The following is an 18,169-nucleotide window of genomic DNA, read 5'->3' as shown; positions in this document are numbered from 1 at the left end:
TTCAATTTATTATTTATTTTACTGTATTTATTAATAGAGTCAAGTATTCATAATTGTTTTCTATTTGCAGTTTTAACGTTGGTAGAGGCATAATATTACGTTTTTAATTAATGCTATTTAGAAATATTCAATAATTTGCAGTTTTAACGTTGGTAGAGGCATAATATTACGTTATTAATTAATGCTATTTAGAAATATTCAGTAATTTGCAGCTGGTCTTTCCATAAGCGTTTATACAGTACTTGGAAAAATTCTAGAAGAAAATGGTCTATGTGAGAAAATGGTCTATGTGAGAAAATGGTCTATGTGAGAAAATGGTCTATGTGAGAAAATGGTCTATGTGAGAAAATGGTCTATGTGAGAAAATGGTCTATGTGAGAAAATGGTCTATGTGAGAAAATGGTCTATGTGAGAAAATGGTCTATGTGAGAAAATGGTCTATGTGAGAAAATGGTCTATGTGAGAAAATGGTCTATGTGAGAAAATGGTCTATGTGAGAAAATGGTCTATGTGAGAAAATGGTCTATGTGAGAAAATGGTCTATGTGAGAAAATGGTCTATGTGAGAAAATGGTCTATGTGAGAAAATGGTCTATGTGAGAAAATGGTCTATGTGAGAAAATGGTCTATGTGAGAAAATGGTCTATGTGAGAAAATGGTCTATGTGAGAAAATGGTCTATGTGAGAAAATGGTCTATGTGAGAAAATGGTCTATGTGAGAAAATGGTCTATGTGAGAAAATGGTCTATGTGAGAAAATGGTCTATGTGAGAAAATTGTCTATGTGAGAAAATGGTCTATGTGAGAAAATGGTCTATGTGAGAAAATTGTCTATGTGAGAAAATGGTCTACGTGAGCCTTTTACATAACGTCGTGTCTCTAGAGAAATGATGGATGAACAAACAAAAGGATTTCTGACAAAAATAACTCATAGGCATGTTTTATCTATATATAATATTACAATTTTAATAACATGGTTTCTGAGATAACATAATGTACAAGACCACTTCTTACGAGGACTATGAAACTATTAATATATAGTGAAGTGAGTTGACGAGTTGAATTGCCACTAGTAGGCATGCGTGATAGTCAGCAGTCATAGCTGACGCCTCATTGACTGGATCATTTACACCACTTCAAACTCTATACGATACAGTCAACACCCGTAACACAATGATTGTAGCAGCCGTACTTCTTGTATGAGCGATTATTGTGGAGAGAACCATAAAATACCATATGATAGCGTTACTATCAATGATACAGTGAAGACCAACACATGAAAATCGAATTAAAACACAAACTAAAAATGAGCATATATTACATACAACACCTGTACAACAGTGATAAGTGCAGAGACAAATCACAAAGCACCATATGGTAGTGGCTGCTAGTGAACACCCGCATACCAATAATCAATGCCAAAACAGACCACAAACTACTACACAATACAATCAACTCCTTCATATTAATATCAAATGTCAAAATGTACCGACTACCCAATAGTACAGTCAACACCCTCACATAGACAATAAACGTCGAAACACACTACCGACTACCATATGATACAGTCAACACCCGCACAGAGACAATAAACATCGAAACACACTACCGACTACCATATGATACAGTCAACACCCGCACATTAGTATAGAATAGGCAGACATACCTCTGAGTTTTTAAGAGACCTCATGAGGTGACCAACTGTTTCCTCATACGATCTTCCAACCATCCTTCCGAGTCTTTCATAAAGAACACCAATAGTTGTGATGGCAGCCCTGAGACAGAAGATACGATATGACTAATCCAGCTAGATAGTGGTGTGTAGCACGCAGTCCAGCTACATCTCATTTAGTAGATTTTATCATTATGTATCGATATTTCTCTATCATTTGTGATTGTTTTTTGTTTGAGGCGATCAGAAGAAATGACATCACTAGTCGCTATTGTTGTTAGTTGATTATCGGCTACTGCGTCCAAATTGCAGCGTTACGCGTCTCTATTCTGTCGATCTTTTTGCAACTATAGATGTCATAATCGCACTTTCATTTGATTTGAGCATTTTAACCGCGGTCAAGTTTGGTTGGTGTTAATCTTGAAACGTCCCAGTAGGTAAATTACCGCGAACATAAAAAACCAATCACAAATGATAGAAAAATACCAAAACCTTCGGACAAAATCTGCTGAATTTTTGTGCAAGTTCACCTATAAACAGCCCCATCCACATTCTTATTGGTTGATTTCAGTTAGGTGAATTCTTATTGGTTGATTTCAGATTGAAGCTTGTTTCAATTGAAGACTGCGCTAGCAATATATTGGGTTGTGTATTGAGTTGGGTTAGGTGAATTCTTATTGGTTGATTTCAGATTGAAGCTTGTTTCAATTGAAGACTGCGCTAGCAATATATTGAGTTGTGTATTGAGTTGGGTTAGGTGAATTCTTATTGGTTGATTTCAGATTGAAGCTTGTTTCAATTGAAGACTGCGCTAGCAATATATTGAGTTGTGTATTGAGTTGGGTTAGGTGAATTCTTATTGGTTGATTTCAGATTGAAGCTTGTTTCAATTGAAGACTGCGCTAGCAATATATTGAGTTGTGTATTGAGTTGGGTTAGGTGAATTCTTATTGGTTGATTTCAGATTGAAGCTCGTTTCAATTGAAGACTGCGCTAGCAATATATTGAGTTGTGTATTGAGTTGGGTTAGGTGAATTCTTATTGGTTGATTTCAGATTGAAGCTTGTTTCAATTGAAGACTGCGCTAGCAATATATTGAGTTGTGTATTGAGTTGGGTTAGGTGAATTCTTATTGGTTGATTTCAGATTGAAGCTCGTTTCAATTGAAGACTGCGCTAGCAATATATTGAGTTGTGTATTGAGTTGGGTTAGGTGAATTCTTATTGGTTGATCTTTTTTCAAACCTGAAACTGCAGATACTATCTACTTATCTCCTATTGACCATGATATAGTATCTTTAAGGTTGACTTGCAACCAAATTCACATTACAGTTATTTGGGATCAAAAGGTTCACCATGTCTTACTCTGTTGGGTTGTAGGTGCAAAATATGTGGAAATGTAATTACAAGCTCTTAAAAGCTCAAAAACGAACAGTTAATCGCCGTCACCACGAAACCGCCGTAGATTGAAATCAGTTTATTTCTCTGACGTAGTCATTACATTTGGTTAATGTTTTGTCACGTGATGTTCTCCCGTAAACTGAAAGGCCAAAAAAAAGGCTCAATATAAAACTTCTCGTAGCACTAGTTTATGACAAACACTTCGGGTTTTACCGAAGACCCCGTATCAAATATAGATACTCGCTACTTTACAATTTTGTTTCTGCTTGGTCTAATTGTCTAGTCGTAATCTGATCATGTGACCCATACTTCCTGCCAAACAGTGCAAATAATTTCTGCAGTGTTTTTCGATTAATACAGGTGACCAACAGGCTTGTCATGTTTATCAGACAATGATATGAACACATACGAGCTAAGGTTAAAAAGTTAAACGAATTTTCACGGTAGGTTTTAAGATATCCGCGCTAAAAGTGACAGCACTACAATGACGATGAAACAGACGCATAAGGACAACAGACATGGTTTTATTGAACGCGTGAAGTATATTTGTGAAAATATTTCCACGAATGAGGTTGCGTGAATGGGTAAACAAAAGCCATCTTGTACAACTACGTCCCATTTGAGCCGTTTTGGATAGGGATTCTAATCTACGGCGGTCTCATGATGGCTGTGATTAACCGTTCATTTTTGAAATTTAAGAGCTTGTAATCACATTCCCACATATTTTGCACCTACAACACAACAGAGTAAGACATGGTGAATCTTTTGATACCAAATAACTGTAATGTGAATTTTATTGCAAGTCAACCTTTAACCTACCAGACTAACAAATATAAGTAACTGAGTTTTTATGACTCCTATGTAAATTCGTGATAGACTCTGGTCCTAGCAAATTTCTTTTATTTACACTTGAAGAACACATGTGCTAAAATTAGGGAGCACTTTCTTGTTTTAGTAAATATGCAAATAAAACATATCACAGTTTGCATTTACAATACTGAAATATTATTACACTGCACAACCAATCATGGAGTATTATTCCACTGCACAACCAATCACGGAGTATTATTACACTGCACAACCAATCACGGAGTATTATTACACTGTACAACCAATCACTGAGTATTATTACACTGCACAACCAATCACAGAGTATAAAGGCAGTGTAGTATTTCTATTTACCATAATTATGAAGCTAATTTGAAATATTTCTTCCTTGACTTTTAACAAATGTTGTGTATCTTATAGAACAAACAATGAACAAAGCAACATAAAATATTTGAATAGAGCCAGCAGTTTGTAAAGGTCGTTGGATTATATGGATAACTTGAGCAAATCGTATACATGGAGTCCGAGCACATCCAGTTTAAACATATACAGTAGCATTAGAGTGAGTAGATCCTTCAATATTGAACACCAATAACCACGATATAGCAGCAAATGAAAGGTCATGAAAGGTCAATAATACGGAAACTACGCTCGAATTCAGTCATTACAACAGGAGAAGACAACTGCTTCGGAGCATCAGATACCATATACAGTCAAACATGGATAACTCAAACTTCACGGGACCGAGCGAAAGTGTTTGAGTTATCAAAGCGTTCAAGTTATCAGAGCACTGTCACAAATCCATGTATTTATTTATTTATTTATTAGTACTTAGTAGATACATGTACATATACCAACTATAGTATAAATCAAAAGCATAAATGGCTTGTTTCAAATTAAATGCTTCTAATGTAAAGTTTAAAAAAATGTTATCAAAAAGTATAGAGATTTTTCTATCACTTGAGATTGGTTTGTTGTTTGAGGTGATGTTATTGCCAGGACATTTTTTAGATTAAAATTGGCAAAACTTGATCGATGTTGAAATGCTCTGAAGAAAAGACATATTTTTCTTTTGAGCGTTTCAACCAAGATCAATTTTGCCGATTTTTCTTGAAGTTTATGCGAAGGTTACCTCACTTTTCCTTACTTCCGAAGGACCATCGCTAAGCGGATGTTTGGTATAAATCAAATTTCACCAAACCTTTAGACAAGTCGTTGACAAAAATATTTTGCCGATGATGGTAATAACAACGCCTATGAACTACGAAAAGTTGAGGTTTACCTCTATGACTTGGAAAAGAGTGATTTTCTAAAGCGATAACAACCGTCTCGGTAGCCGTTGGGCAAAAAACTGTTCGAGTTAACAGAGTTGAGGTTGAGTTATCTAAAGCAATTTATCATTACGTGGGAACGGACCAAAGAAACCATTCGAGTTAACCATGTGTTCGAGCTATCCGAGGGCGAGTTATCCATGTTTGACTGTACATCCAGTCTCAAGCCCTCCCATGAACCTAAAACTGTGACATGATGTACTAGTGGGTTGTAGCTAACTTACAGTTTATTTGGAAGGTAGCTCGGTGAATCGTCTTTGTTCTTGATGATGTCATTGCATTTGTCGATAGTGTTGAAGAGCTCATTGGTGTTGCCGATGGTAAAGAGAGTGGCAAGACACTTAGCGATAAGGTACCGAGTCGGAGGGCCGGGGCTTTTTGTCAGCAATGCTGTCAACTGGCTAGTCAATGTTTTTTGACTCTGTTTGACATCAGCCTAAAAATACAAAGGTTATGTCATGCGAATACTACGTTGTCATGATAACATGACTCCCTGTGTAATATGGTCGAGCATAGCCTACAATCGTGGCATAACAGGAGAGAACGAGTGTCAACAGTGTAAACTGTCATCTTCTGCTCCTCGTCTGCCTTAAAGTAACTTGGCTGAAGTAACACATTCAAAGAGTGTTATGCCAACCCACAATCGGAAAGGCTCTTCAGCTTGACTCGGAAGACCAACATGGGCCTTGGCTATGGACTACTTAGCTGGCTCACTGACCCATTGTATCTGTTGAAAAACTGATAATTCAATCTACGCACAGAAACTCACGAATGGCATCTCCTCGTATCAGTAGGGAAATACCGCAGGAATGAAATATTCCTTATCATACGGACCTTGACACACGGTACAGTTTAACTAGCTTAATTCCAATCTTTTGAACACACCAGAGAATTCAAGCTGGCGGAAATTAAAAATATAAATATACAAATTAGTATAATTTAAACTTAATATATATATATCGCAAGTTAGTCTACCACACCATGTAGGCCTACTTATACCACTCACTCTATCAGAGGCCTGAAGTCCTACCCGGTTTACACTTCCCTTTAAGGTAGAGTGACAATAAATACATGTATCTTTTTACTTATTCATATATGTTTTAATATTCGGTTTCATACATATAGTTTTGTTATATATTTCATATAATGCATCTGTTTTAATGCTATGTGTAATTGTTGAAGACATTAGTTGTTGTTTATAGACTCTAGTGTGAATTAAACAAAGACATTAGTTGTTGTTTATAGACTCTAGTGTGAATTAAACAAAGACATTAGTTGTTGTTTATAGACTCTAGTGTGAATTAAACAAAGACATTAGTTGTTGTTTATAGACTCTAGTGTGAATTAAACAAAGACATTAGTTGTTGTTTATAGACTCTAGTGTGAATTAAACAAAGACATTAGTTGTTGTTTATAGACTCTAGTGTGAATTAAACAAAGACATTAGTTGTTGTTTATAGACTCTAGTGTGAATTAAACAAAGACATTAGTTGTTGTTTATAGACTCTAGTGTGAATTAAACAAAAACATTAGTTGTTGTTTATAGACTCTAGTGTGAATTAAACAAAGTACAATTTATTCTAGTAAGAATATTTCTTCTAACCTTTGCTAACCTTGACACAGCAAAAATATTAGATTAACTTTGGATTTCGAAGTTTGACTGCACCGTCGAAATCAAATAAGTCTCTTTCACCAATTTTCATAAATAAGGTATGATAAACAAAACAAGATGAACGCTGTATACATAAGTCTATCCGGAAGTTGAGTAGACTGTGACAAATGGCCGGTATGAATTACAGAGATTGTGATGCGAGTTGAAAATTTGTGAAAGAATGCATAGAGGACTCTCTACAACTCCTCTAAAATGTTTGTAAAGGGCTCGCTACAAATATACTACAAGACAAACTCTAACGTATTATTGGATAGTTATTCCCATCTGAAGCATGCGGAGATAACTAGGGCAGAGTGGAAATATGGAGTGCCTCGGATACAGGAAACCCTTTCAAAATTTAGATTGATTATAACGGAGAAATATTACACATTTTATTACACGCTGCTCCCCGAGGAGTTGCCTGTTATGCGTAGGTAGTGTGCCCAGCAGCCGTCTGATAGCCTAATAAAACCTGCATGCAACGGTAACTCTCAAACATGTAAATGCGTTGCCGGCTATCACTGATGTTCAGATGTATACATGCGCAGGGGAGACAATTTCTACACAATGCAAGTCTTTTTTGGATAGAAAGTTAATAAAGTTAATATATTTAGTTGCAAACATGAAACTAGTAAAGTTCCTGAAGAATGATCAATTTTTTACACAATACGATTGACGAAAATAAACAGAAATATTTTATTATAAAAATGGAGGTTCTAGGTGATTAAGGGACTATATAATTGTGGGTATGGAAGAGGCGGAGGACTAGAAAGATGCCATACGAAGATGGTAGAAGAGAAAGGATAAGGGATAGAGATAAGATTCAGAGATAGACCTCCGCTCTATGCAACGCTGAGCAATAACCGTACATCATTAGTATGATAGTAAATCAATACTAGAGATCTCTATCCACGCTATCATTATAGACTATGCCCTACTTTTACGGCCTGGCAGCAGCTCTTAGTCAGAGGCAGCGTTATCTTTATAAGTAAATAGCTAGTAGCCACTACAGAGATTATCAGCCGTATATTTAAATCAGCTGCACCTGCCAGAGGCTATTTATATAGAAATAGATGCTGGAGAGGCTGCCACATACAGTAGGCTTAGACAAAAGCAAAAAGGATGCCTTAACGTTTGTTCGTACCAGTTAGATAGAGTTATTTTAAAGGAACGCTCTCTATGAACTGCTTGAAGCGGGCAGGCGGACAACCAATGCCTCTCAGCACAGGAAGAAGCTCTCATTGCCATTAACAAATGTCAGGAATGGTAGTAGAGGCCATAAAATGCTGCTGTTCTTATACAACTGGTATTCTATGTTGATAAATCCTTATCAGTGTTACAGATGCTTTCTCATTCCCTGCGAGTAGAGTTACAGGATTCCCTGTGAGTAGGGGATACAGGAATCACTGCACATAGGGAATACAGAATTCCCTGCGCGTAGGGAATACAGGAATCCCTGCGCGTAGGGGATATAGGATTCCCTGTGAGCAGGGGGTAAAGGTATCCCTGCGCAGAAGGAATACAGGATTCCCTGCTCTTAGGGGGTACACAATTGAGAACGGATACCAACCGCAAGCCCCTCAAAACTTGAGGAGATATAATATTAATTCTTGCATTGATTAGGGCACAAAATGGTACACTACATACGGTGGGTAGGTGTATGCGCGACGATGTTTCAGCAGAAGGTGTAGCCTGAAACATTTATAAATATTTTCATGTTAGTAGGCTAGGATAACAGAATGCTTGTACAATCGTAACAAACACGTTTGGAGTCTGCTTCAGACCACAGACTATAGACATGATGCATGGGGCACACCATAGATATAGTAAACGATAGATATAGTTTACTATATCTATGGGGCACACAAATGGGTGTGACAAGGCTTATCAGTCTCATATATGCATTAGTACAGCCTGGAACATTGACCGTGACATTTGACACGGGTCAATATACTTCAGGTACAAAACTACTCGCATTTTCACAAACGATTTGTGGCTTTAAGTGAGTCAAATGTTTGTAATGAACTAAAATGTTTACGTTATGGGTCTCTCATTCATCTCGGTGCACTCCATGCACAAAGATTAATTAAAAACATGCCCCTGTTTGTATCAGCTGCAGCCAGCAGTATAACTGTAGCTGCGGTTTAAGAGGGAGTACAACTTCTGCGACATGTCCTGTCGCTAACTTGTAAGGGATAGATTGGTAGTATAATAATTAAATTTCTGTCTCAAACTTGAAGAGTGAAGGCAATAACAACCCTGTGCAAACATACATGTATAATATACAATGAGGCCGCAAAAAGATCGGAATGGCACTTTTTAGCACAGAGGTTGTGGTACGGGAGATTTTGGCGGGACGATTTCTGGCGCATGACTTTTTGGTGCAGGTCACAAGTTCAGAATTTAACCATCTCTCATTGTGACTTTTGGCTAACAAATTTCATGTAAAGATAGAAAAAAAAAACTTGAACACAACGGCTACATTTACTTATTTGACAGGATCCTTTTACCAAATTTGGGCGATGGAAATGAAAAATATATTTTTAATTATTTTGAAGAAAAAGGCGTAATGTGTGAAGTTTCATGAATAAAATAATGTTTTTTCGCATTTTCTTGTTATTATAATCATGTTATTTATTTACTGCATTCAAACATAAATAACTTTTTTGGTGTGAAAATAGTGGTGCTAAAAAGTCTGGGGCTAAAAGGTCCTGCGCCAGAAGCTCTTAGACCTCCAGGAGCGCCAGAAGCTCCTAGACCTCCAAGAGCACCAGAAGCTCCTAGACCTCCAGAAGCGGCAGAAGCTCCTAGACCTCCAGGAGCGCCAGAAGCTCCTATACCGGTGAAAGGAAACAGTAACAAGTAGAAGGAGCAACAGGTACTAAAGATTGGTTGGTTGGATATCTACACGAGTTACTCCATTCATGACAAAATAATAGTTGTAATAATGTCAAGATTCAAACGGACAGCACCTTCCATGAGGATATGACGATATATTTAGACCAGAACAGGCTGAGCATCCCAAATAAGAATATGCTGTGGAGCGGCTGTGACCTCACTTTTCATAGGAATATTAGCACACTAGCAGAAGGACAGAATTGACTCACAAAATTTACCAGTCGAAATCAAGCGGCACACAAAGATATCTAGAAACATCGGATTCGAGCTATTCTCAGGTGTTGTTTGCCCTTGCGCATTGCCTGCCTTTCCTTCAATAAAATTCAGAAAAAGGGAAGGAAAGGTCCACACTGCTTCAGACTAGGAAACTGAATAAAAATACTCACTCCGTTTAGAGCTGACAACACTTTATCCAAAAACTGCAGCCATTCAAATATAAATACATCCTTTTTGTTATCAGGGAGGCTCTTGACTACCTCCTCATTGAGAGTGAGATTGTGGGCTAGCTCCATGGTACTTAGTCTAGAACTTCATCTAAAATAAATGAGATTGCAAATACTCAGTGACAGCAAGAGTCAGCGCACCATTGCCAAGTTTACATCTTAATACGACTAACATTCCTTCTCGACATCAAAACATGCAACTATATAGACATTATAATCGCACTTTCACTTGATCTGAGCATTTTAACCGCGATCAAGTTTTGTCGATTTTAATCTGGCAGATCACCTCAAACATCAAAAACAATCACAAATGATAAAAAACTACCGATACTTTCTAATAGAATCTACTAATCTATATTTAATAAGATCAACACTCCTACTCAACATTACGAAACACACAAAATATTATTAGTATTTGTGTTGTATTATTACTGTTGTATTTGTGTTGTATTATTATAGTTTGTGTGTATTTTATACGCACAAACTATTATTATTCTACTCTAGGAAGCATGACGATATATTACGAGCTTGTAATAATTTGAAGCTTGCGATAGCTTGTAAGTAAACAGGTGTCATTATTTGCCCTTAAATGATGCATACAGATCAATGTTGATAGTTCTAATACCAGATAAAATGCATGTTGGTAAGTTATTCGTGTGCACATCATAAGCTTGGGCTATGTAGCTATTCTGACACTCCACCGTACTGCTAGAACAGGCACATACAGCAGGTTCACAAGTCAGAACGCTACTAAATTGATGTTTATGTTGCAACTAGTAAGCCCTTCTCAGCAGTCAATCAAAGCAGCTATGGAAGATTGCTGTGTTAGTTCCAGATACAGTAAGTTCTCATGAGCGGTATGAAGGACAAGGATCTAGGCTTAGTGCCTTAGCCGATAAGAAACCCTACGATTGGTCGATTATGAATTATGAGTTTGGCACTAGATCTAATCGAATCAAATCTGCATGCTATTCTAACATTTTCCAACGCATTCTAAACGTACTTTTCAAGGTCAAGGGGATCACTCTGACTACAGGGAATACTCTACAGAATCAATATCGCTCTTTCTTTCAAACACCCAACTTTTTAGAAATGTCGAGTCACACTTCACATCTTCCCTGCAGCCTCTTACACACCAGGTTTTCATTGTGCGGATTTGGAATCAGGCACACGTTGAGTAAACACCTTGAGTAACCACGTTGAGTAACCACGTTGAGTAACCACGCTGAGTAACCACGCTGAGTAAACACGTTGAGTAACCACGCTGAGTAACCACGTCGAGTAACCACGTTGACTAACCACGCTGAGTAACCACGCTGAGTAACCACGTTGAGTAAACACCTTGAGTAACCACGTTGAGTAACCACGCTGAGTAACCACGCTGAGTAACCACACTGAGTAACCACGCTGAGTAACCACGTCGAGTAACCACGTCGAGTAACCACGCTGAGTAACCACATTGAGTAACCACGTTGAGTAACCACGTTGAGTAACCACGTTGAGTAACCACGTTGAATAACCATGCGTTAAGCGTTTCGATAGGCATTCCTACCAGTGAAACCCACGGTTAATCCACAACATGTGTTATGGATTAACCGCAGGAGATTTGTTAAAAAGACTCCTGTCTCGCTTAGCAGCTGGCTTTCTCGACTCAAATCTTTACACTTCCACTAAAAATTAAAAAACTTAATTGAATTTTTTAGTATTAGTTTTTTTATAGACTTTTTATTATTTGAGTTATATACATATATGCATATCTTCTTCGCTACAACAACCATTAGATTAATGTATTCGGAATAAACTGAAATACACATATTCGCAATAACTTGATCAACTTTCGGATGAAATAGGAATGACTGAAGGATGGAAAATGTTTAAAATGGAGTTGCTTACACAGCATGTTCTTGCGCATCATTCGCAAGCGCCATTTCACCTTTCGCCATAAAACATGTAATGAAGATTTACGAGTAACAAAAGTCAATTGATTTGCGGGTTTTGGCCATTTCCATTTTGCAGATGATGCAAACTTGTGAATTAATCTCGACACGGAAACATAGTGGGTGTACTAAACACTGTATAACTGTACTTAACAGGTATAACTGTACTTAACACTGTATAACTGTACTTAACAGGTATAACTGTACTTAACAGGTTTAACTGTAATTAACTGGCATAACTGCACTTGACAGGTATAACTGTACTTAACAGGTATAACTGTACTTAACGGGTATAACTGTACTTAACAGGTATAACTGTACTTAACAGGTATAACTGTAATTAACGGGTATAACAAAACGTACTGGCCTCCTACAAACCTACTACCAACACTAACAAGTTCATGAAGGTAGTCGTGTCTAAACTACACAACTGAACGTATTACAAACTAATCAAAACAAGCATCAACGAAAAGTCCCTTTGAACTCATGCTGCCTTCTGATGTCTATATTATCATGTGATCAATAGCAGCAGGAGCATTAGAATGTTTTGTGTGAACTAGGGTTCACCCCAACTGTATATCAGTTACATAATTCAACTACGGTATAGTTGGAGCCAGTAGGGCCAGTGATGTAGCAAAATCACTCTCTATCCTGTGGTTCTACTGGTAATCAATGTCCAACTGAAACCAATGATACTTCGACTATTAGAAGAACTTGGTCATTGAATAAAACTTTAAAAAGTGATATATATTCACACCTACTTCCACTTGCTCATCATAGTATTCAAAAATTTTGAATATACAGCCTAAATTTAGAGCAAATAGTTGACTCGATCTTAAGTAACTTCCAACATATACCACGTCAAGTTTCCTTACAGTTTTGCGCCACCTCTTTTTGAACGCCACCTCTAATAGAATGCCACTATAGGAGAAAGGTTAACAAATACAGCAACACACTTTATGTGAATGCCACTTTTAATATACCACCACTTTGATCTTTATTATATTTGATCTTTATGAACCCATAAGAGAGAATGATCAGTAAAACATTCTCAACAAAATGGTACAAATAATGACTAGATTAGGTTACATCAACAACAATTAATTCTTTCGTTGTTACCCTGGTTTTAGTGATGGTGTGTCTGAGGAAACTGATCATCACAATCATCAAAACTACACTCTGATTCAAAGTCAATGAGGTCTAAATCTGACCCATTGTCTTCAGATTCACTCATAAGAGTGGTTTACAACCCGATTTGAAGACTTCAACAAAACGATCTGATGAACAATGATGACACTATCCAGGAATCGCTATCTATTTAAACAGGGTATCGAAATCAGTTTTCTAACTTTGAAGTTTTTCGGTCTTTGTTTAAAACTTTGAAAGTGACACAATCGAAATAGGTAATAATTGTATCTGTCTAATATGTGCTACTCAAAGTAGTTCCTTGTCTAACTCGGCCTGATACTTTCACGGACATGAAAAACCATTTTGCAAAAATGCTGACGCCGACAGCATTAATGTCACACTGCTGGAGGGAGAGTGCAAAATATAGGCGACATCAGCATTGATTCACCCGTAAAAGGGTTAAATGTACTTTCCAAAAGTTTTGATCAGATAGTCTCAAAAATACAACACTACCCTCTATTTGAAAGTGACCTTCAATAGAACGCCACAATAGGGAAAGGGTGAAAAATACAGCTCCATGGCCCTCAGAGGTTTTACAGTATACAGTAGACGCTCTTACAACGTAAAAAATCCATTCCAAGAATGCTTACGTTAAAGTTATTGTACGTTATACGAACAGTAAAATAAATGTAAATACCCTAATTCGTTCCAACATCGTTCCAAACTCACCCTTTTGAATCTTCAAATAGGAAAAAACTAACCCTAACTTCTTAATTTGATGGTTGTACAGCCACTGTAGGATTATTGGTTTGTATCGACTACTTTTAGACTATGCTTTTTTCTTATCACTCTCACTTGGTTTAGAATTTATAATTACGGAAATTTTAGGTTAAGTTAAAGGGAGCGCACACCTGCACACCTGCAATGTAAATTTAAATATATCTTTTCTCACTTTTATATATATCTAGACAGCAAGGTCTATGCTGCAAAAAAATGTTGCATTGGTCTAAAAAAAATAAAAATATATATGTATTACTGCACAAGCAATTTTGTCTGTCTTCCGTTTTTCCGGAGCTAGTGTGAGAGGTCAGGCTAAAAGATTGATTTCAACATGACTCCAATTCGTGATATCAGATTAGCAAACCGACAGTCTAACACCTGCACTGAACAATCGACTTTGGGTATTTCTGAATAGTTGTGCAGATGCTTATTTTCTTTGCTTTATCGGCACCAAATCTACGCCACACCTCCGACACATTCACGTCACACCTATGCCACATCTACACTACACCTATGGTACATCCACACTACATCTATGCCACACCTCCACCACATCCACGCTACATTTACGATATATCTACGTTATAACTGCCCTATATCTATGCTTTTATATCTATGCTATATCTTTCATAACTTGGCTATCTGAATAACTGTTCACGAAAACAATTATGAATTTTGACCGGGTGCGCACTTAGCACAAGTCGTCCAAAGCATCGTTATTGATAAAACGCTTTTCACATACGTCGAATTATCAAGACCGCATTAAACAAGGCACTAGTATTAGCCTGATGTATTTAGTAATTATTTCTATAGTGTTGCAATCAAAGATTTTAATGAATAAATTTAAAGACTCAGAGTTGGAGAACGGACTTCGATGCGAACAAAGAAAACAAACAAATTGGTATTGATGTAATTGAGTCATTATTAGCGCATTCTTGTTGACACTCTTTTATTGATCACTTGCTATTATGAGTTCCTAAAGATTAAGAATGTCAAATAGTATGGGTCAAATAGAAGTGGCATTCAATTAAAGGGTGGCGCTCTATTTTTAACCCTTCTCGCATAGTGGTGGTCAAATAGAGGTAGCGTTCAAATACAGGTTTTACAGTTTATATATATGTGTGTATCAATCATATATATATATATATATATATATATATATATATATATATATATATATATATATATATATATATATATATATATATATATATATATATATATATATATGTATTAATACATATATCAACCCTATATCTACACTACATCTACGCTATATCTACACTGTCTACGCTATATCTACACTATATTTACGCTGCATCTACACTATATCTATGCTATATCTACGCTATGTCTATGATACATCTACACACTTGCCACCTTTTGCATTGCCAAGTTTACACCTAAATTCACCTGTCTTTAATATAAAGGCGAAAAGGCTATAAAACACGTCAATCATAATAGCAAGCCCTTCAAGTGTGAGTATCTTAACCAAAGTAATTACGGTTTGATCAGTGTAGCTTAATGGTTAAGCCGCCGCCTTTAGATCCGGAGGTCCCAAGATCAAATCCAGAAACCAAAACCAAATTTTTCATTGTTAGATTTTAATTGGTTAACTGGACTGGGGGTTTGACAAAAAGACAAACATTGAAATTTATATAAATTAGCAAATTTATTTGACTTCTTAATGCAGCTTAGTTCTTTACATCTAAATTTTTAATATTGATATGATGCATTTATTTTAACGATATATATATATATATTTATATACAAAAAATTTGTTTCCTCACCCAAGTGGGTGGTAAAGCCTACTCGAGCTCGAGGCTCCTACCAGAGACCGGGAGTTTGAGCACTCGCCTCAAGATCTTAACCGTTGCTAATATATGATAATAAACTGAAGTATTTATAGTTGAGGTTTTGAGCTGCGGAATGAACTAAACTAAACAGAACACAGTGTCATCTTAAAGGAAGATTTGCGTCAACATATGACAGCTTAGACACATGAAAACAATCTTCGAACAAGATCAATTTTGTATGTGGAGGTTTTAGTGCATTAGCCAATAAGCTGTAATTGCTCCTCTACAGCCGAGTAGCCTGTAGTGAGGAAAAGTAAAAATTCCTACACAGGGTGAGATGAGTAAATGGTGCCTAGTGGTATTATATTCAGTATGATAGTCCATGAGAAGTAGCATCCAACATATCTTAACTTTCTATGCTTACAAATCAGAATATCTTGAGTTTAAAAGCAAAAGTTTGAAAAAGCAGCGGTATCAGACAATATGACTTACCTAAACATAAGTTACTCGAGGTGTGACCAGCTAGACTAGCATGTATCTTAACAGGGTCGTAACACTTCCTATGGTTTGTAGTGGCTCAGATAATTAACCAGCGTGACAATTACTTGCTCAAATTGTTGTTATAAGTAATCGCAACAACATATATATAATGATTTAGCAGACGAGTGGATTTTCAGCTTGTCATCAGTTTAAGTACACCTAGTTGTTATGAATGCGTTTGACAGGCTGTACGTGACCAGAATACTTGAATAACTCCTGAGTTGGTTACTCCTGAGCTAGCAAAATTAAGAATTCCGAAAACTTCCAGCTGCATTAATAAGCAATGCATTCTGCAACAAGAACAATGAATGAAAACTAACTGGCCCAAAAATTAAAACAGTATAAAGGCTGTACAGACAAAATATCAGGCCAAATCAAGCCGTGAATTGATTCGTTTAGTTTTTTGATTGATTGATTTTTTGTTCGTGTCCAACAAACTTTCATAACTTTGAATAACATAATTCTCTCCAACAAAAATGTGTAAGTTACAAACCCGTTAATGCAACTCAATCCACCGACGTATCTAGGCATATCATAAAGTATTGGTACTATTTGTTCCACTTCTTTATTTTTGGAAACACAAAATTCTATCAAAATATCTTCAAAAATGTAATTTAAGTATAGTTTGTTAAAAAATAATGCCAGGGGCCTATGCTTTGAAAATCTTATCCACAGTCGGCATTGGTAAGATCATCGTAAAGCTTATGGTTTTGATTGCTATCATAACTGTGTACATAAAATTTTAAAATTTGTTAACGTTCCTTTCAGAGCCATTATTTTTCAGATTTCTCAAATACTACTTCTATAATAAATACGAACCTCCGTTTGACGATCGACAAGACAAGAAGACACCCAGCTCATACGGGAAGTGATTAAAAGTCTGTTAAAGTGGCTTCGGTAAATCAGAACCATAGCGGGAAAGCAAATCTTGATTTAAATAAAAATTGTGCGGCGGTAGGTAACTCTAAAATAGACTTGGTCTTATGCATTATGAGCATTCCTGTCTATTTATATTTCCATATGGTAAAACCTAGTTAAAGGTGCTGTTTGGAAAATACCAGAAAACTGAACTATCAGTTTCTTGCTTTATGCATTAACTTTATTGTTGATGGTTGCCAATTTCCTTTAAGTTCCCAACCTAAAGCCAATATATACATGTACTTGAGCAATCTTTCTTGTGGTTATCGATAGTCATATTTTACATGTTTTCCACAAGGCACCACAGGAAGTAAACTAACTAAAAAGTAGTGTACAAAAAAACCAACAAACACAAAAAAGCTAAAGTCTTACTAAAAACTAATGAATAGTCTAAGAAATGTAATAATGCCAAGCGTTCTTTTATAGTAGTTAGAGGCAATATCTAGCAGAATTCAAAACGGATTTATTAAATTTCCATGGAAATATTGTCCTTGTTAATCGAAAATATTAGTATCTATGAATTATATAAGTTGGTGTCATCCACTAATGAACTATGTTCTAGTGCAAGGGCTGCTATAAGGGGCTCTAGTGTAATCCATGTTCTGTACCTACTGTGAATGATTAACCATTGTCATTGTGTACTCAACCGTGTCAGAGGTTATCAACTTACAGCAAAATGAGTAACAGTATTGACTCAGTATTCTGTAATCATGACCTGATACAGTCAGTAGCTCTTGATCATTGATCTAAATTAGGGACCAACGGAATCTATCTGGTTACTGTGCTTGTTTATAGTGCGTAATGTCTCAGGAAACATGGCTATAGGTGTGACACACTGTATCCATGGCT

At 36.5% G+C, this 18,169-nt stretch overlaps 1 protein-coding gene across 2 annotated transcripts in view; it reads right to left on the bottom strand.

Moving 5' to 3' along the window:
• The window catches only part of LOC137396970 (HEAT repeat-containing protein 5B-like), a 69,124-nt gene extending 51,882 nt beyond the window's left edge, over nucleotides 1-17,242 (bottom strand). For both annotated transcript variants that reach the window (XM_068083250.1, XM_068083251.1), the window contains exons 1-4: nucleotides 17,222-17,242; nucleotides 10,165-10,312; nucleotides 5,454-5,665; nucleotides 1,665-1,773 (exon numbers count right to left, since the gene is read on the bottom strand). In XM_068083250.1, coding sequence (XP_067939351.1) covers nucleotides 1,665-1,773; nucleotides 5,454-5,665; nucleotides 10,165-10,290 — 447 coding nt within the window. In that variant the 5' untranslated portion in view covers nucleotides 10,291-10,312; nucleotides 17,222-17,242. The remainder of the gene's footprint in view (nucleotides 1-1,664; nucleotides 1,774-5,453; nucleotides 5,666-10,164; nucleotides 10,313-17,221) is intronic.
• Nucleotides 17,243-18,169: the final 927 nt, after the last annotated feature.

This window comes from Watersipora subatra, chromosome 5 (assembly GCF_963576615.1).
Source record: "Watersipora subatra chromosome 5, tzWatSuba1.1, whole genome shotgun sequence".
NCBI classification, from domain to species: domain Eukaryota; kingdom Metazoa; phylum Bryozoa; class Gymnolaemata; order Cheilostomatida; family Watersiporidae; genus Watersipora; species Watersipora subatra.
Note: the sequence above shows the minus strand (reverse complement) of the source record. Positions and strands in the feature narration are given on the sequence as shown.